The sequence below is a fragment of the Emydura macquarii genome, unplaced genomic scaffold (assembly GCF_026122565.2).
Source record: "Emydura macquarii macquarii isolate MOO-44397 ecotype Brisbane River unplaced genomic scaffold, CSIRO-AGI_Emac_v2 contig_2207, whole genome shotgun sequence".
Lineage (NCBI taxonomy): Eukaryota > Metazoa > Chordata > Testudines > Chelidae > Emydura > Emydura macquarii.
In genome coordinates, this window is record NW_027132344.1 from 405,626 (window position 1) to 426,200 (window position 20,575).

At 42.8% G+C, this 20,575-nt stretch overlaps 1 protein-coding gene across 1 annotated transcript in view; it reads left to right on the top strand.

Moving 5' to 3' along the window:
* The window catches only part of TUBGCP5 (tubulin gamma complex component 5), a 59,680-nt gene extending 42,105 nt beyond the window's left edge, over positions 1–17,575 (top strand). The window contains exons 21-23 of the mRNA XM_067559963.1: positions 10,123–10,211; positions 13,853–13,953; positions 15,532–17,575. Of these exons, the coding sequence (XP_067416064.1) occupies positions 10,123–10,211; positions 13,853–13,953; positions 15,532–15,578 (237 nt within the window). The 3' untranslated portion in view covers positions 15,579–17,575. The remainder of the gene's footprint in view (positions 1–10,122; positions 10,212–13,852; positions 13,954–15,531) is intronic.
* The last annotated feature ends 3,000 nt before the right edge of the window (positions 17,576–20,575 follow it).

Consider the following 20,575-nt stretch of genomic DNA (forward strand, 5'->3'; position numbering starts at 1 on the left):
AGAGTGTTATCTCTTTTCATTTGGTACCGAAGGAACCTGCTCAGGCTCCATCTTGACTCCCATCAGAGCAGTTGAGATTCATGGTACTTTCAGTACTATCCTTTTGGCACAGGCCTTGGACACAGTACCAACAACACTGTCAATACTGCAGGAGTTTTGCTTTTCCTGAGGCCTTACTGTGTACGAGATGCCCACCTCACCATTGCTCAGCTCTGATATACACTCAATACTGAGGACCTCCAGATCTCTGGACATTCAGCAGGTACTAACTGTTTCACCTCATGTTTTTTCCAGTGCTCCACCACTTTAGAGTGACTTAAAAAGGATTCTGATGAAGATCTTGCCTTGGTCTCTCAAAATATTTGTCCAAGATTCTTCATTCCATCGTCTTTTCTAGAGGTCTCTGAGGAAGTTGATCTCACTCATGAGAGCTGTCCACAACCACCTTCTCGCTGGTATGAGCACACATGGATGCCTCCACCCTGCCCTATGCACCACTTTCTTGGCCATACTGGGACCCTTGGGCAGCTTATCACCAGCAATTCTCTGGGGCCTCGGACCACCTATCACAGGGATAGACTGGTGCACTTGGCTGTTTACTCATCGTTCATTCTCCAAATCACTCCTCATCTACTCTCCTGGGAAGGTGTGAAGATCCTTCACCCTTGTCTTGGGATTCTTTAACTCAAAGCATGGCTGGTCAATGGTCCATTGGATTAGAGGTTACCTGTTCAGAGAAAGTAGACAGTGGTATTACACAGCAGAAAACCATCTATGCCAGGAGTGGCCAAACTGGGACTCGTGAACCGCATGTGGTTCTTTTACAGTTAAAGTGCAGTTCATAGAGCCCCCTGTTCTTCACCTACCAGACTGGGGTGGAGAGCTCAGAGCTTCTGCCCTATGGCAGGGTAGTGGGACTAGAGGATTCTGCCCAGCAGGAAGGGGGGAGGAGGTCTCTGGAGATCAATAAGTTTGGCCCCCCGATCTATGTGCTACACTTACAAAAATGGACAACATTTGCCTGCTGGTGTGGCCTTAAACACATTCCACTGATAATCTCATTGCTTTCAGATATAGTCAACTACATTCTACAACTTTAAAAACGGGGCTGTTACTGAGTTCCATTAGAGTCCAGTCGACATTCATCTTTGTGACTTCTTCGAGCAGATGCAGCCGTGTATTCCATTTAGATGTGTGCGTGCCTAGCACACTGGAGCTGGAGAATTTTGCCTAGCAGTACCTGTAGAGGGGTGACACTTGTGCCTTCTGGCCATAGCCCCTTCTTTGGCTATATGAGCAGTGCTGCCCCAACCCCCATCAGTTTCTTCTTATCACCTGTGGCTAGAGTTGGAGCTCTGTGTGGTTTTCACCTCACAATCCCTCTAATTTTAGTGACTTTTCTAGTTGTATATAGTTAATTACTACCCTTAGTACAGTGTTAGTTAGATTTTTAGTGTTACTTACCTGTAGTTTAAGTATTCACCTGGTGATGCCTCACCAGAGTTTAAAAATTGTCCGTAGTGTGGGTGAGCAATCCCCAACAACAATACCTGCATAGATGCTTGCTGTGCCTACACGAAGTCTACAGTGAGGAGCAGGGTTCAGTTTTCAGATCATTCACCAAATGGACTCAGATAGTGGGGGATCTTTGTCTGAAGCACTATGTGCTCAAACAGGCCATGCATCCTGCTTTGGTACCAAGGCCCTAGTCAGACCAAAGGTTGCCCTTGGATTCTATGAGTGCTTCTGCTTTGTTTCCTGGATCTGGTGCCTCTAAGGAGATGGAGGAGTCATTTCCTATCAAGAGCATCGAGGAAAAGGTTGCATAAGACTGACTGAGGCCACTCCAGGTTGCATGAGGACTTGTTCCCTCCTCCAGAAGGAGCGCAGATCAGAATGGGGTGAATGCCAGTGTGCAGGATAGAGGAGGTCCCATCAACTGCTCCCTAGTACTGCACAAGGAGGATAGAGATCCTGTACTCTTGTCTCCAGTTCCAGCCCTGGGACATCTATTGAATTCAGTACTGATGAGGGCAATGCTGGCACTGTATCTTTTCACGCTGGTGGTGTATCAGGTGGCAATAGACCTCCTCTGCTTTTCTGTCCTTACCTCATCTTGATCCAGGACTTTGCCAGGGCTGCTTTCTCTATAGCTCTGTTGGCTAGGCAGGCTGCTCAACCTGTGGGTCTGTCAGTGCTGTACCCCAATGTTCTTCTTTGAGTGATTTCTCATGTCCATTCCACTATAGGTGTGTGCACACCTCTGTGCACGGCTACCGGAACTTTTTTCCCCTAAGCAGATCCCGTAGGGCCAGTTCTTGTGCCCCCTGGAGTCCCACGTGCATGTTGTGGTATATATGGCTTGGAGCCAGCTTGGGGCTCTATGAGCCAGGCTTCCAGGTGGAATTTCCGGGTCTGAAAGCCTCTCTCCTTCCACGAAAGGCTTCCCCTCCACACCTCAGGCAGCAGGGGCCAGCTAGCGGGAAAGCATTCCTGCTGAACGTGCATGGCTTGAAGCCGTGACACCGGAGCATACCTGCACCTGGTAAAGTCTGAGCTAGACTATCTTTAAGTCTCTAACTACCACTACAGCACTTATTATATCTAAGTAACTAACTAACCCCAAAAAAACTTGTCTAAAGTTTAAACATGGGGAATGAAGCACTTGCAGTGCAAGCACAGGCAGTTCCAGTAACCACCACGGGCAGAAAGAAGGAACTGAGGGGTCATAGGGCTGGCAGTGCCTCATATACCGTGGCATGCATGCGGGACTCCAGGGGGCACCAGAGCCGGCACTACAGGATCTGCTAAGGGGAAAAAAGTTCTGGTAGCTGTGCATGGCGGCGTACACACACTTATAGTGGAATGGACATGAGCAACACATCTCGAAGAACATCAGTTACTCGTAAAAACAGCGAGAGTCCTGTAGCACTTTAAAGACTAACAAATTTAATTTCTGCAGGCATAACCTTTCGTGGGCTGTAACCCACTTTGTCAGATGTAAGGAATAGAAATCACATAGGAGTTATATATATACATATCCAAGGGTAAGTAACAACAATGGGGAAGGTAGATAAAAGCAAAGTCCATTCAGTTAGAGTAGTTGAGAACTATTCACAATCATTGATTAGGAGGTGAGAATGTGTGAACAGTGACAATTACTTCTTGTAATGAGAAAACCATTCCAAGTCCTGATTCAGACCCAGTTTGATTGTGTCAAGTTTGCAGATGATTTTTAGCTCAGCAGTTTCTCTTTGAAGTCTGTTTTTAAAGTTTTTTTGTAGAAGTATGGCAACTTTCAAGTCAATGACAGTGTGTCCTGGGAGATTGAAGTGCTCTCTGACTGGTTTATGGATATTATTATTTTTTCTGTCTGATTTGATTTTTATGCCTGCAGAAATTAAATTTGTTAGTCTTTAAAGTGCTACAGGACTCTTGTTGTTGTTGCTTTATACAGACTAACACGGCTACCCCTCTATTTACTGGTAAGTAACCTTGTTTTTCCTTTTCAGTCAGTGGAAATGGGGCTGGTGCTGGGTTCTGCACGAAGGACCTCTCTGGCACTGGGAGTATCTTCAGCACCCCTGCAGCTGGTGCCACCAATGTTACCGTGTCAGCATTCACTATCCTCCACTTCAGTTTTGTCAGTTACCTCTGTACCACTGCCAACTTTGGGGTCGACACCACATTCAGAACCAGAAATAAAGGAGGCGTACTTGGTGCTGCAGGTACATTTCTGCTTTCAGCACCAGCTCTCTCTTTATTTTGGTCTATGGATGAGTTGGGCCGATTGCTTGCATCCTCAGGGCTGATCCACCTTTATCCCCTGAAGCCCAGCACTCTTCAGCGTCCAGGTCAGGATCTTCCTCCTCTTGCTCTCCACCACCTGAGCCACATCGGGGGCCATTCATGAACCACTATGGGTACCAGGAGTGGCCTTCACCTTGCAGTTGGGACGGGGGCCCCTGGCCTGGCGCCTGCTGGCCACCAAATCCCTATCCATACCGGTGGCCCTCCATGGAATCCATCGCACACTTCTTGATCATGGAGTTCCCACTCCTTGTCTTGCTTGAAAATGAGAGCCCTGACCTGGTCTGTGGTGGCACCTGTTGATTTGCCACAGGCCCAGGTACCGAGTGAGCCTTCCCCTCACAGAGCTTCCAGAGTTGTCCCATCCAAGTCCATCAGTCCTGGAGCAAGATCTGGCTCTGTCACAATTAACCACTTCATCTTCGTCCCTAGATGATTCCACAGTGCCTGGCTCTTTGTCGCCTTTCGTTACTGGAGGATTTCAAGTCATACTAGGTCCTTTTGCAGTGCATGGCTGCTTTCCAGGGTATTCAAGTGGTGTTCTTTCAGGAGAACACCCACTAGTTAGTGGATATTCTGCAGCTATCTACCCCTGGGAAAGTCACCCTCATTATTAAAGATGTGCTCCTTGAGCCTGCTGAGGGCATCTGGAGCACACTGGCTTCAGTACTGCCTGCAGCACAGCACATGGAAAACTGCTACTTCATTTGGGTGGAGGGATGTGAAGGTTTTTACTCCCATCAAGCCCCACATTCCCTGGTTGTAACTGCGGTGAATGATAGAAGCTGGCAGGGCAGGTTCAAGTCCACTCTCAAGGATAAGGACTCCAAATGAATGGACTTGATGGGCAGGAAGATTTACACCTTATCTTCCTTGCAGATTGCTAACCAGTGGGCATGGCTGGCTAGGTATGACTTTGTGAACTGGACAGCTATGTCTAAGTTTGCAGACCAGCTGCGCTAAACCTCAAGAGAAGAATTTCAGATATGTGTCACCAAAGGCTGCTTGGTGACTAAGACTTCATTGCAGTACGTGCTGGACATCGCGAAATTTTCAGCCAGACTGATGGCCTCAGCAGTGACCATGAGAAGGGCTTCCTTGCAGAATTTGGGCATTGCTCCCAGTGTGCAGCAGGCAATAGAGGATTTACCCTTTGATGGCCAAGTGCTGTTTTTGGATAAGAGAGAGGAAACTTTGTGCTTCTTCAAGGACTCTAGAGCTACCCGCTGGTCCTTGGGAGTATATATGCCAGCAGTGTGGAGGCACCACTATGGTAGTCAGCAGCAGCAGAATCATCTGCAATGCACATTTGGGCACCCTTTCCCTCCTCTAAGACAGCAGGACTACCCAGCGAGAGGCATAGATTCCGTAGGAGGAGGTGGTTGGGTCTGGGGTTTGGCCAGTCCACGTGCCCTCCCCTGGCACTCCTTAATCATCCATTTTGATTCCTTGGTTCAGAGCAGTGTTCCAGTCATCACTTCTTTCTCCCTGTCCCTTCTGTTTGGAGACAGGTTAGTTGCCTTTCACAATGCATGGGTCTTGATCACCACTGACAACTAGGTGCTAGACACTATCAGATTGGGCTATGCCATCCAGTTTTGTCCATCCCTCCCCATCGCTTTTCAGGAACCCCTCTCATGAGATACTGCTCCTTGGGCAGATTCACTCTCTACTGGCTTTGGGAGTGGTGGAGGAGGTTCTGCTGGAACACCGGGCTCATAGCTTCTATTCCTGGTGCTCTCTGGTGCCCAGATCCAGGGGAGAGGTAAGGCCCATTCTCAACCTTCATCACCATCCAATACAACAGGTTCCAAATGGTCTCTGTATCAACTACCCTACCCATGTTGTCTCAGAATGACTGGTTTGCTGCCTTGGACCTAATTTCATGTGGCAATTTTACTGAGCCACAGAAAGTTCCTTTGATTTGTTGTGGAAGAGCGCCATTTTCAGTATATGGTGTTGCCCATTGCCCTCTCTTCTGCCCCTGGGGTTTTTACCAAATGCATGGTTATGGTGACAGCGTACCTCAGGAAGAAAGGAATCCGCATCTTCCCAGATATGGACGACTGGTTACTGAGAGGCAGGTCCAGAGAGGACATCGATATTACACTGTGCTTGCTCAACCATCTGGGTCTCATCCTAGACACCAAAAAGTCACCTTTGGTCCCCACTCAAAAAATAGAATTCACTGGGGCCCTAATAGACTCTCCAAGTTTCAGAGCATTTCTGTTGGCGGACAGTTTTCAGTCATTCACCACCTTTCCCTCAGCCTGCAACCTCAGCCTTCCATGATACCTTTGATGTGCCTGAGGCTCTTGGGCTATATGTCTACTGACATGCAGGTGGTCCAGTTTGCAAGGTTGCATCTTTGCCCCTTTCAGATGTGGCTCAGGACAGTTTACAGTCCGACTCTTCACTCCTTGGACAGGTCTGTTACTGATGCCTCCCAGATGGGTTGGGGGTAGCCCATCATAGGTCACTGTAAGTGCAGGGTCTGTGGTCAGAGCAGGAGGCCTTACTGCACATCAAAGTGCTGGAGTTTCGGGCCATCTACAGTACATATCACGCTATTCTGGACTATAGTGGGGGCTCATTGGTTCACATGCTTACCTTACCGACAATATCACCGCAATGTATTATGTGAACAGGCAAAGGGGATAACACTCCATGGTGGTCTGCCAAGAGGCTACCAGGTTGTGGCAGTTCTGCATTGAAGAGAGTATCACTGATAGTCAACCACTTGTCCAGGGTCTAGAATCATCTCGCGGACTATTCTCAGCAGGAATTTTTCCCTGAATCACAAGTGGTCTTTGAAAACAAATGTCCTCTTTTGAACTTGGGGCGTTCCAACAATTGACCTGTTTGCCACTAAGGACAACAGTAAACATACATCTGTTCTGCTCTAGAGAGAGCCTCAGTCCAGCTCCCTATCCAATGGTTTCCATCTCACCTGGCAGTCTGCGGTCCTGTATGCTTTCCCCCACTCCATCCCATCATCCCCCAGGTCATTCCCATTGCCCCAGTGTGGCCAAGGCAATACTAGTTCTCCAACCTTGTTGCATTGTCAATTCAGCCTCCCATACCCCTTTCCTTTCCATCTCGACCTACTTGCAGACAGTCACGGATGCACCTTGCATACCACAATCAGCTCCCTGCATCATGGCATGGCTGCTTCTTAGCTAAATGAGGAGGAAGAGCAGTGTTCAGCAGTTGTTCTACAGGTCCCATTCAACAGTAGAAAGCCCTCTACCAGAATGGCCTACTCAGCAAAATGTAAGCTGTTTTCGATGTAGTGGTTGGCCCCTGGAATTCAACCAACCCTGACTTCCTTCCAGGACATCTTGCAGTACTTGTTGCACCTTCAGTTGTCGGGACTTGAGCTTAGCTTATTGAGAGTGCATCTGGCAGTGATATTGGTATTGCATTCCCCCATTCAGGGAAGATCAGTCTTCTCCAATACTGTAGTAACAAGATTCTTAAAAGAGTTTTTGTCTCCATACTTTGGTTTGAGAGCTGGTTCCTCTTTGGGACCTTACCATGGTTCTAACAGCTTTAATGGGACCTCCATGCAAGCCCCTGGCATCTTGTCCCTTTCTGCTTTTGTGTCCAAGAACTGCATTCCTCGTAATGATAACATCTGCAAGAAGAGTGTGAGAGTTGCATGCTCTAATGGCAGAGTCTCCTTTTAGACAAAGTATCCTTGGAGACATTGTATCAAGACTGCATATGAAATAGCTGTGTCTATGCCTCCTTAACAGGTACAAGCTCGTTCTATGGATGTGCAAGCAATGTCAATAGCATTCCTCAATATCATCTCAATACAGGACATTTGCAGGGCTGCTATGTGGTGTTCCATACATACATTTACAAACCATTATGCCATTATTGCATCTTCAAGGGTGGATGTAAGTTTTGGTAAGTGGTCCTGCAATCCTTGTTTAGGTAGACTCTGTGTCCCTCCTACTATGGTGGCTACTGCTTGTGAGTCACCTAAGTGTAATATATAGCTGCTTCTGCTTAAAGTAAGTAACCATTTCTTCTTCTTCAACTGTGCTTCTTTGAGATCAGATGCAGATATGTATTCCACAACCCACCCTCCATCGCCCCTGCATCGGAGGGTGTTCTGTGCAAAGGAACTGAGTGTGGTCGGGGAGGCTCTGCTTTGTGTAGCCAGAGGAGGGGGTATGGTCATGAGGTGCGAGTTCCACCCCTCTATGGGTACTGCTAGGTAAAATTTTCTGGCTCTGGTGCACTGCACATGCACACATCTATATGGGATACAAGTCTGCATTGCATCTTGAAGAACCACGGTTGCGGTAAGTAACCATTCCTTTCCATTCTTCAATAGAAGGTTATTCTGTATTCACCCACTCAGTGACGATGAGGTTCCTCAGGGGGCGTGGCCATCTCTTTTCACCAGTCAAACATCCTACACTAGTAGGGGACCTCAGTCTGATCCTTAAATGTCCTACAAGGTCTCTGTTTGAACTGATGGTTACCTACTCACTCTTCCATTTGTCGATGAAAACAGTATTTCTGGTAGCTATCACATCAGCTTGATGAGTTAGGTGAAATAGGAGTATGCCATAAGGGCCCCTCTTTCACATTATTTTTCAAAGACAAGGTCACATTATGACCATATCCCAAGTTTTTATCAAAAATATCTTCAGAGTTCAATATTAACTTAACCCATCCACCTCCCAATCTTCCTGCCCTAAACCTCAACTAGACAAAGAAGAGGTGGTGTTACATACACTTGATGTCAGAAAAGCCCTGGCCTTTTATCTTGGCAGGACTAAACCATTCAGAAAAACTCCCAAATTATTTATCTCGATTGCACATAGATCAAAATGGGCTGCAGTCCCTATACAAAGACTTTCCAAGTGGATATCTGATTGGTAGCAACAGCTAATGCAATCTTGTAATCTCCAAGCACACTCGAACATATGAAGTCACTCTACAAGATCTGTTTCCACTTCTATAGCCTTTCACAAAAATGTTCCCATCAGTGAAATAAGTAGAGCTGCGACTTGAACTCTGTACAAACCTTTGCTAAGTGCTGTGCAAATAAATCATAACTTGACTTCCGATGATGTGTGGGGCTTAGCTATACTTTCTTCAATACTGGACTCGACTCTGAAGGATCCTCCTCCTTAAAGGGAACTGTTTGGTAGTCACTTAGAGTGAAATGTGTCCCTCTGGGTACACCACTACCTGCTGTGCTTTCCCTGTGCTTTGGAGTTCTGTACTACGGAGCTTCGCAGTAGAGAAGGAATAGAGGGTGGTTTGCCTGTGTGCTGGTATATAACAACAGCAGGGAGCATGAGACTGAGTAACACGCATGTTTGGGCTGAACAGACACAGCTATGAGAAATATTTGATCAAAGGTGTAGGACGCAAGTGCACCTAGAGTGGAACACCTATAGGGAGGCACATCTCAAAGAGCCATAGTTACTGCAGAGGGTGAGTAACCATTTCTGGAAGTTGTTCTCCCTTCCCCCCGCCCTCCCCAAAAAATCTTAATGGATTAAAACAAGCTGTTTGAGATGTTTAAAAAAATATTCAAGATTATGTCTACTGGGGTAGCATGAAGTTGGAATGTGAAGGAAGGTGCCACTCATGATAGAGCTCTACTACGTTGTTGAATTGTTATATTGTAGAGCAGTGGTTTTCAGCCTGTGGTCTGCAGACCCTTGGGGGGCCACAGACTATGTCTAAGATTTCCAAAGGGGCCAGCACTGCCATTTGAAATTTTTTAGGAGTCCACAAATGAAAAAAGGTTGAAAACCACACCTGTTTGCAACAGTTTTAGTTATTATGAGTAGTGTATTTAAATGTATCAGATTGTATAATCTACATTAACTAGAATTAAAAGTTTCCTACAATGGTTGGAAAGCAACTAATATGATGCACTGATTTATACAAAATATAAATAGGGCCAAGAAATATTTCATTATCACCTGCAGTTTGACTCATTGATGGTGTTTTAAATGTCAACATCTGAAACTTTGGCACTTCAGAGGTCATACACTTGGTATATGGGGTAGCACTGTAATATTTTGTCCCAAATACTAGGTGCATTAGGTATTGTCAAAATAGTCAACCACAGAATTAATTGAACAGTTAATCCAGTAAACAAAGCACCTATTGTAGCTGGTAGATTTAGAGTGTATCCTGAAGGTTGTTTTAATTTGAACCTTAATTTAAATAGTATGGAGTGTTGTCATCTCATGGCCTGGTAAAGTACTTACTGAATTTAAAAATAAAATCCTGACCACAGTTACTTACATTTTTTTCCCATTATCATCTTAGGTTAGTTTTGTGAAAGAAGCGATAATGAAAGTGCTGAATTTAGTGCTGATGTTTGCAGATCGTTGGCAGGCTGGTTTGGGGGCTTGGAGGTAGGTATATGTCAATGTTTTATAATGTGATGATTTCACAGCTCCAGTGTTTATATTTGAGGGTATATATCTTTTTCTTCGATGCATGTTTAGTGGAAGAGACTAAAGATTACATGGCCTTTTGTTAATAAGGATTGAGCTGGAGTTTATCAGCTGCAAGCACCTTTTCGTTGTATAATTGGAATGTTTTTCAGTGAAAAAGGTGGCCGGTGTGATACAACCCGTGCCCAGGGTAGCCAACTGACAATGCCAAGGTCAGGGCAGGCTGCAAAAGGAGAGCAGATTCTCCCCACGCTGGTGGGTGACACTGAAGCCCAGCTTCCCAACCAGCCACGAACTGCTTCTGATTACCCCTCACTGGGTATCAAGAAGCCAGTCCACAAATGCCCACAGCCCCCTTCACTGCATTTCAGCTCTAGGCTCCCAAACCAGCACCAGGTCCAGCAAAGAGGCCAGTTACTAGAACTCTCTGCTCTTTGCTCAAAAGGTTCCCTCTGACCCCAAGGGGTCAGCCACAGCACCAGATCAATATAAGTTTGGATCTTATCTAAAATACCATGCCGGCAGCCAGTCCTTTAGTATCTAAACTAAAGGTTTATTGTAAAAAGAAAGAAATAAACCATGAGAGAAATGTTAAAGGGTTAAAGTGAATCACAGATGTACAAATGATTAAAAGTCCATATACTTCAGGTTTCTGGAAGAATTGTGGAGTTGCAGGCTTGTATAGTCCCCTCTGGTTCACATCCAGTACCTGGATGGGTCTAGGTCCTTCGGTTCAGTTGCAAGATGAATTGATCCAGAGGTAGGTGTGTGTCTGCAGACTGGACAGGAGCAAAGACAAAGATGGATCCTGTGGTTTGATCTTATAAACCCCCTCCCCGGCCATGCGGCCTGTGGGCAGTCACAAGACTCAAAATGGAGTCCATAGTCACATGGGCCAATCCTGGTGACTCCTCCGGTGTGCCTGGGGTCCATAGTCACATGGGACAGTCCTGATGCTTCATTAGGCAGGCTGCCTGCCCCGGAGTCCAGAGTCACGTAAGCAGGTTCTGGTGACTCAGTGGTGATGCTGGCCTCTCCCTCTGGGAATGCCTTAATGGGCCATTATGCAGGCCATTGTTCTGCAGCCTTCCTATCTAGGGTGTTGCCCAGGCAGAACAATTTGAAACACAGACATCTCAAATACATCTATAACTTCCATTTCAAATATCACACATGAACATAAGTATTATTATCTTACTGAGCACATTATAACCTTCCCAACAGTACCTGACATGGCATATCCCACATGGATTATTATGATTCTGCCATACTGATGTCACCCAATATACTAAATGCCCCCCCACTCAAGCCAGCCCGCATGACACCCCCAACGCGAGACTGGTGTAGAAAGGAGTAATCGGAGCTCCTGAATACACCTCAGGGGCCCCCCTTATCCAGACAGCATGACAGCCGGTATATTAAAAAAAAAAAAAAAAGTTTTGTAAGACTGCAGTAGGCTAATAACATAGGGAAGTCGTATTATTTTCCTCATCAAGTTTTGTTACAGATTAATAAAACGAAAGTCTCAATGGTCATGCTTGTATTTATATTTTTTGTATAAGACTTAGCTTAAAATCACAGGCACTGGAAACTGACATTCATTTACTTGGTTTATGAGAACTGTGGGCTTAACCAATAAGGACTCATTCTGGTCTGGTAAAAAGGCAAGAGAAGGGAGAAAAAGTTAAACTTCCTTTTGTTATTTGCTCCTTGGTAAATCTTCCTTTTTGATGTAGACTGATTATGAGAGTAACTTCGTCTTAGGTCTCAGAAGGCGAAATCCTGGTTCTGTTAAAATCAATGGAAGTTTTGCCTTTGACTTCAGTTGAGCCAGGATTTCACTGAAAATGTGCAGGACTCCCATTGTACCAAAAATATTAAGTCTTACAAACTTCTAAGCAAGATACTTGCGTTGCATGAAGATAACTTCAATTTTTTTTATCCCCCCATATACATACTGTGTATTCTCAGGCACAAGATGAGAAATTTCTCTAAGGCAGGATTTTCAGGAGGGCTCAGTGCTGAACTAACTGTTCCCATTGAAGTCATAATCCACCCCCTAACTTTCAAGACTTTGTTTTTGGTGCTGGTGTGTATATGAGTCAGTTATCCAGCTCTGGGAATCCAACTCTGTGATGGGATGCAGAACTCCTGGGGTACTGCCTGGTAGCTGGGATACCACTGAGCCCTCTGTCTGACCAGCTTGGGCTTTCTCTCACAGTGTGATGCTGTGACAGGCCACAAACTCCTGGCAGGTATTGCATTTACACAGCCCTCCACAGGCAGGGACCACATCCATCTTAGTTCAATGAACGCTTTCCAGCCGCTCATGAACCAACAGTAGAGAAACTCCAGCTGGCTCCTCAACCCAGGACTACAGGACTATACCTTCTACCCTGGTCAAAAAGCCTGACCAGTGATGATTATCCAGTCCCACCTTCCCTCGAAGTGGAAGGAACATGCACTAGCTTTTATGACTGAGTAGTTTGTCTAAACACCAAGCAAAAACACATTGGTTAAGATAAAACATTACACAAGTTTATTAACTACTGAAAAATAGAGTTTAATTGATTATAGGTGGCAAGTGTAAAGAGATTGAAAGTAGTTACCAAATGAAATAAACATATGATCACAGTCTAAGTTCTACACACTAACAAGCTCTTGAATTAGCAATGTCTTACCCTTAGCTGGTACAAGCAGTTTCTTAAATGCAGGCTGGGTACCCTTCCCTGCCTGGGACTTCCCTCCCCATTTCAAAGTCCTTTTGTCTTACATACGACCTTTCAGGTGTTCCGTTGAATGGGGATGGAGCCCAGTGATGATGTCATGCTCCCCCTTTTGTAGTCTGTTTCAGCTTGCTAGAACGGTCCATGCATGTGATGTGGTGGCTGCTTCCCATTGGTCAAGCAACCCCATTGCTCACCTGTGTCCTACAGTGAAGCCCTGCCTGTAAACAATTCCTGGTAGTGGAATCTTTCCTTGATGGCCCATTAGCAGCATGTCTGGCCACTTCATTGTGGTACCTGAAAAGCTGTTTCAGGTGGTTCCCATCTCACAACATGTTCTAGTAGCATTTACAACAATATTTTATAACTTCATGTACTATACTAGTAGCAAATACAATTCAACAGGATAAATATTTAGCAGATCAAGACTTTTAAAATTTTGCCTGTGGAACCCATCCCCCATGTCAAGGAAAAAGAGGAGCTAGTCACCAAGTAGTTCTCTAGCTTTGGGCTTTGAAGCAGTGTAGAACTTGAGAGCACATCAAATAAAATAGGTTTCCTACACAGGACCAGTAGCTGTACTCCTAATAGCTGTTAGCATATCAGCATATCAGAAGGTGGGGTAGCTCATTATTCATTATTTGTGTTGTGATAATGCCTAGAAATCCCAGTCAAGTACTGGGGCCCTATTGTGCTAGGTACTGTGTACACACACAACTGAAAGATGATTTCTGCCTGAAAGAGCTTAGAATACACAAAGCACCCATTTTTATTTATTATTAGAAAGAAAGGATACGTCATCTTATTGTACCTATATATGTAGGTATTTATCAGTTTTATATTTGTTTAAATTAAACTGCATTTCTTTCTTAGGATGGAATCCATAGAGAAGATGGAATCAGATTTTAAAAATTGTCACATGTTTCTAGTAACAGTTCTAAACAAAGCAGTCTGTAGAGGCTCTTTTCCTCATTGTGAGTATACAGAACAATTTTAAAACTATAGGTTTCTCATATACTAACACTTCAAATTGATAAGCTTCTTATGGAAAGTAGGCTTTTCTGAGTTTGTAGGAGTAGTGAGGCTGTTTTAATGTTTAATGTGCTTTAAATTGAATTTTATCTTGTGTAAGAACAAGTTTCAAGTGCATGTCCATAGTCCGAGATTGGCAAAGCATTTTCTATTCCCTTTTAATAAAACAATTTAACAAAATTCTTTAGAGCATTTGTGCTACACTTTGTTTATGAACAGCAAAACTTCCTTCATTTTGCCTAATACCCTGAGAAGGGGCATGTAAATGATGATTGGCATCAATCATAAATCCTAAGGTTGCCAAAGGAATTCACATGCCACTTAGAATAAAATAAAAGTATTTGGTGATCAGTTATTTAACTACACATAATTTACAATGGCTGATGTTGAATTTGTGACAAAAAGATGATTTGTAATCAGACCTAATCACTGTCAAACATAGATTGCATATTCTTTTCATTAATTCAGATGTTGTAGTGCCTGCTATAGGCTCAACAGAATTACTATGTTTGTTTTATGATATCAGAATGGGCAGCCTAAAATGGGTGACATAAGATGCCAAGTTCTATTTTAGCAATTCAGTAGCTTTTAGTGGTGGTATATTATATTGTATGTAGCATTATAGTTTTGTATGGGGGTTCACAGGAAAATGAAGGCAGGGCCTGCTTTAGGAACTTGTATTTTAGTGGTTACATATGATAGGAATCAAGAGTTCCAGTTTATATTGGCCATGACAATTTTAACATGCCACAAACATTGGCAGAACCTCACTATTCTTAAACACTTCAACTGGTAGTGAGAACATCATCTTTGTGCAGCAGCCTCACAGACCTTTAACTACTGCTATACTTTTTCAGTGTAAATGTTGCACCCACTGAATATATCTAAAGTTAGAAATAAAATAGTTGCCTAAATAATAGGTGCATATTTGGATGATAAATATGTGATGATATGGGTACTGGTGCAAGAATAACACAAATTGGTTTCTTTTAAATGATACTGGCTTCTCACAGTGACAGAGAATACAAACGGTGCCATGGTTGTAATTTCAAGAGCATAAATATGAGAGTAGAGCAGATCACTTCAAACAGTGGACCTAGTATATGAATTTATTCTGTATTTGAACTGATATAAATTAAAGCAGAATTTTATTCTATATTATTGGATCTTTTGACTGGTGGGGTTATTCTCAGTGTAGATGTTTTTACACTGTTCATTTACAAAGGACAAAGATACATTTATTCAGTTTTGCACCTTTTGCTAAGGCTAAGGTTCCACACAAACATCTGAAAGGAATTAACTCTCTTCAGCTGGCCCCTCATTATTTCAGATATTGTATAATGAAATTGATAAAATTGAAAATGCCTGATGCAGGGACTCAAAAACTCAGATTCTGTAATTTGAATAATAAAAGGTATCTCATATGCCTTGTAAGCTATAAAACAGACTTCAGTAAACCTTTGCAGAGTGACATAAACAATATTTTAAATGTTTAATTTTTTTTATGTTTTGGTTCACAGTGGAGTCTTTAGCCTTGTCACTCATGGCTGGAATGGAACAAAGTTAACAAAAGACCAAAGTGCATTGAACTACTCAAGAACTGAACTCCTGCAGCATTTACCTTCAACACTGTTTATTTAAAATGAGCATTTTATACTGAAATCCATGTATATGTAGATAAATGGCAGTTGATATCATTTCCTTTCATTGACTGTTTGAAACTGTAAAATGTTTGAAACTGTAAATGGTGATGTACAGTATTTAATAAGTACTGATTGTGGATGTATTTTTTCCTATGTGTTAGTATGCTATAACATCAGATTCATACTGTCATGTAAAAGTAGCTGATTTGAAAATACATGAAATGTTTCTTCTTGTGAAGAAGGAATTATTTACTATTTTGTTAAACAGAGTATTTGCTGATTAAGTCTTTAAAATAGTTCCCATTAATTTTGTAAGAAATGTTAAATGCTTGCCATTTTTAACTAGGATCAAAAGCACAAATGTATAATATACTATAACTGCAGAGGATAAGAAAACTTTGTTCACAACTCCTTCCCTTCCCTTGTTTTTCTAGTCCTTTTCACAGTGACCTGTTCTTTCTCCAGCTTCCTAGTCTCTTGTGACCCAGCCTCTAATACTGGTAATTCAAGTGTCTGTCAATGTGGATCTCACTCTTCATGTGCATGCGCCTCATGCCCAGCAAATCAGGATCTTTTAACCAGTAGTGTTCATTACGGTCACACATGTGCCCTGCATATCCTTGTGCTACCCTGTCTCAAGGGCAGAAAAGGTGGAGTATCTTCAACTGCCACTCAGTTCTTTCTTACCACCTGCAGAGAAACAGCCTCTGATCCTGGAAATAGCAGCCTTGTCCTGTCACCTTCTTTAAATAAATAATAATAGAAGAGCCTGTAGATTGACTGGAATGCTACTTTTGCATCTGTGCTTCTGCTGAAACAGAATCATGGACTTCCCAAGTTTTCAAAGGCTTTTGTGTCTGTCTGAGCATAGGAAAACAGTTTCGCCAACCCTAAGCATTTAGGCTTCATATTTCCAGGTTTTCCTCTGCAAACGTGGGGGCTAGACACTTAGTATTTTTTTTAAATAAAAGCTGAAATGTTCATGTAATTACATGATTCAAGGAGACAGGGACTTTAAGAGCAACACCAAGAAGCGAGAAAGCTGGCAACATTTATGTGTTGTACACAGGCAAACTGTTGGTGCCCTCTAGTATGTTCTATGTTAGTTTGTGACTTGGCTGAGGATGTTGTCTAAGCAAAACCTATACCACAGCTTCCCTTTTACAACTGTGTCTCAGACTTCTGGAGGGACCTCCTTTGAAGCTAGGGTATCATCAAAGGTAATTTGTACAGTCGTTTCACCTAGGTCCCTTCCCATCAGGATATACTCTGCTCTACAGTGTATTTGTATTTGATATATCAATAAATGTTGCTTGTCCAGTTTAATAACACTAGTCTTAGCATGCTGTATATGGAGTTGCTTGCACTGGTTCAGGTATATTCATATACTGTTTGGCTGTATAACTAGTAGTTGTATATTTTGCATTCTGTACTTTAAAAACTTGACTGAATATGACTGGTGGTGGTTTTCTATATATGTTGGTTACTCCTAGCTCCACCCAAGTATTAACTTTATTTTCTCTCAATCTGCTTTAGGTATTACATTTACCTAAGTAGGTGAACAAAACCAAACTACCTGCCACATTTGATGCAGCATTAACTTCTGAGTCCCCTCCACAGTCAACACTAACTTCCCTTGGAAAAATCATTGGGAGCAGCCCAGGTGCGCATTGTGGAGAGTGGCTGCTTTGAGAGTTCCCATCCCTGCCAAAATATCTACTCCTTTGCAGAGCAGAGAGTGTTGTGCAGGATTTTCTGCTCAGTGTCCCAATCTGGTTCTCTTTATTTACACTTGTAACTCCCACTTTCATCATTTGTTGTCCCATACTTTAACTGATTCATTGGCTCTGTGGCCTCTCCCTCATTTGAGGGTGAGGGCCTTTTGTTCCATTAGGCTTCACCATGCCCCCTTCAAATAGGATTTCAGATAGGACAGCTCTAGTCATGGAAAAACTAGAGCTGATTTTTTTATTTTTTTTTTGAGAGGGAGAGTTGGGTGTGCCTGTGTGTGCTTGCTTGGTCTCTCTCTGACCATGAAAAAGGGATTTGGCTCATAGGCTGGCTTCTGTTGTATTAATATAGGCCCAGAATCAACTGTGTTTTATATGACTCTATTATTGTCCAATCTGAAATTTTTAAGCAAGATAACAGGGTTTGGTATACAGAGATCTCAGTGTAGTACTAGCACTGGAGTACTTAGGACATTGCTTTTAACTGCCTCTTTACTTACAGGTTCATAGCACTGTTGCAAAATATACAGGCACAGAGGGATAGGAAAAGAACATACAAGGGGAGGGAGATGTGACAAAGTCTCACATCCCTGGTGATGTTTGGGTTTCAGCCAGAGGCAGTGGAGATGATGTCATGTAGGTCCCTTTTTTTTTTTTTGGACTAATTGGGTCAAGACATCTCTTGCCATTCAGATGATGGTCCTTGGGCATCACAGTGGATCCCTAGGTCCAAGGAGTATGTGGGTTGAAGCCATGATAGTGAAGGTCACCGAAGCAGTTGTTGGCAGACAGCTTCTTTTAATTTCCCCCCAAAAGTTGTCTCCTTTTCAAAACCCCAAAAGGGAGTGAGGGGCAGAAGAGCTCATCCCCTATTTATTTTGTCCACCAATAGGTCTAATTTCTTACACCAATTTTAGTTCATTGATTTCCAGTCACATTTCTCTTGTTTACTAAGCATGATCTTAATGCAGTCCTTGTGTTACATCAGTGGATCTTCTTGTTACGTCTAAATTAGTCTCCCTTTCTTGCACCACTTCCTCTCAACTATTATTATTTTAATAGGTTATTGAAACACTTAGTAAACGTCTATCCACTTTCCCACAGTGAGACTCACAAGTGGGATAAATTTGTAGGCCTAATTATTATGACACCTCCCATGTCATAAAAGGTCCTGTCTGGGGAAGGGAAAGTTTTTCAAAAAGAATATCTGCAGAACACTCCAAACTTTCAAAAGGTGACTTCTATTTTGAAACTCACTCTGTTCCAGGAAAATTCCACTAGATGCCAGAATTTGATTTTCTGAACTTGCTTGTGCAGATCAGTTAGTCCTCTCAAGAGTATGTAGAGACTATTGTTTTTATAGTGTCCCAATCCGTGTTTTAAAAACATGAGAAAAGACCTGCCTCCTGAAAAGCTTCCACTCTAACAATATAACCTCCAGAAGAATTTATTATAAACTACACATAGTTTATAGTGAAAGGAGCATGGTGTGAATGACTGAGAAAATGTTGGTGGCGGAGGAGAGGGAGGTGACAGCGTTTATAGGTCCAGAGAGGCCATTTCTGAGCATAGGGAGGGAAAGGGAGTATAGAAAAGGAGAGGGAACTGGTTGAGTATAGGATCAAAATAGTAAAATGACAAGTACCCAGAAATAAGATGTATGCAGAAGTAGTATTTGTGTGGGGCCTGGAAAATGAAGACAAAGTATTTGAAACTGATGTTTAAGGGGAAGTGAAGCAGTAAAGGGCCTTGTAAAAGAGGGCTGCTGTAGTTGGCAGACCGATTGTGGCTAGACAAGGGTTTAAACTTTAGTTTAAGTGGCAAATGTGGGATTGAACAGAGAGGGAGAGGTCAGTAGAGAGAAGATAACTGAAGACAGAAGAGTGGATGAGGATACTCAGGGATAAGATGCAGAAAGCAAGCACAGGGCCCAAGAGGGAACCCTGAGCGACACTGACCCAAAGTAAAAGGAGCAAGAAGTAGAAAGCAAGACACTGAAGAAGCAGTTCTCTAATTAGAGAAAGGGTAGTCAACTGGTGAAAACGATAGAGTTGAGAAAAATAGAGGCTATTGCATAGAATTATCAGAGATGCGTGTCATCCACAGCTGGCTACATCTCCAGTATTTTAAGACCCAGAAAAAAAGCAGCAGAGAGCTGCTGTAATAGATCATAAATAAGGAATCTGCATGTCTGTGTAAATGAAGTCAGGATGTCCAAGACCATAATAAACCTGATATGAGAGAATAACTGGTTGTGACCTACAAAATAAATTAAAAATGAAATAGTGTGATAACAGCTATGAAACCAATTGCCTTTTTTTCGATCTAATTTTTTGTTTCCCTATCTTGTTCACCCCAATCATTTGCAATAGGTGAAGTTCACAATAAAACAACAAACTTTCCAGTGTTCCTCTTTTTTCTTTGTCTACAGAGAGGTAGTGGCAAAAGCCCTCAGGAAAAACAAGACCTAAGTCTTCCTTACCTCAACAACTGCCTTATAAAGACATCCCTATTGGTAGTTACTTAAGAATCTTAGGAAAAAAGCTCTCTTCAATGTAGGCAGTCCCTGACCCAAGAGGGAGACAGATTTAGACTAGTAAATCCTATTTCAGCACCAGAAAAATCAGTTTAGAAGCATATAGATATGCCTTTAATATGATGACAAACCAGCATAGCTTCTGAAAGGAGATGTCTCTCTCTCAGCTGTTAGATATCTTTGATCCCATTAACAAAATATTTGAGAATAAGGATAATTGGTTGATAGATAATTTACTCTGACTTTCCAAAGGATTTTTATAGTCTTTCACAAAAGGGTTATTTAAGGAAACTTAGTAGAGTGGAAATCTGGTTGGAGGAAAAAAAATTGGTCAAGAATATGAATAAATGGTCGATTCTCAGCAAAAGAGGTTACTAGCTTGATGCCTCAGGAACCGTTACTAGGAAGAGAGATGTTAAAAATTGCTTGCTGCAAAATGTGCAGGCTCATAAGACTAGAACTGAGGAATTCCAGGAGGATAACTAGCAGAAGATAAAATCTCAGATTATGCTTTACATAGACAAATGCATAAGAATAAGCTTTGGGAGGAACAATTTAAAAATTGCGTGTACAGGTTCTGAATTAATTGTAACCTCTAGATATTGTGGATGGGTCAGCGAAAGCATCTGGTCAATGGTGGATAAAAATCAATTAA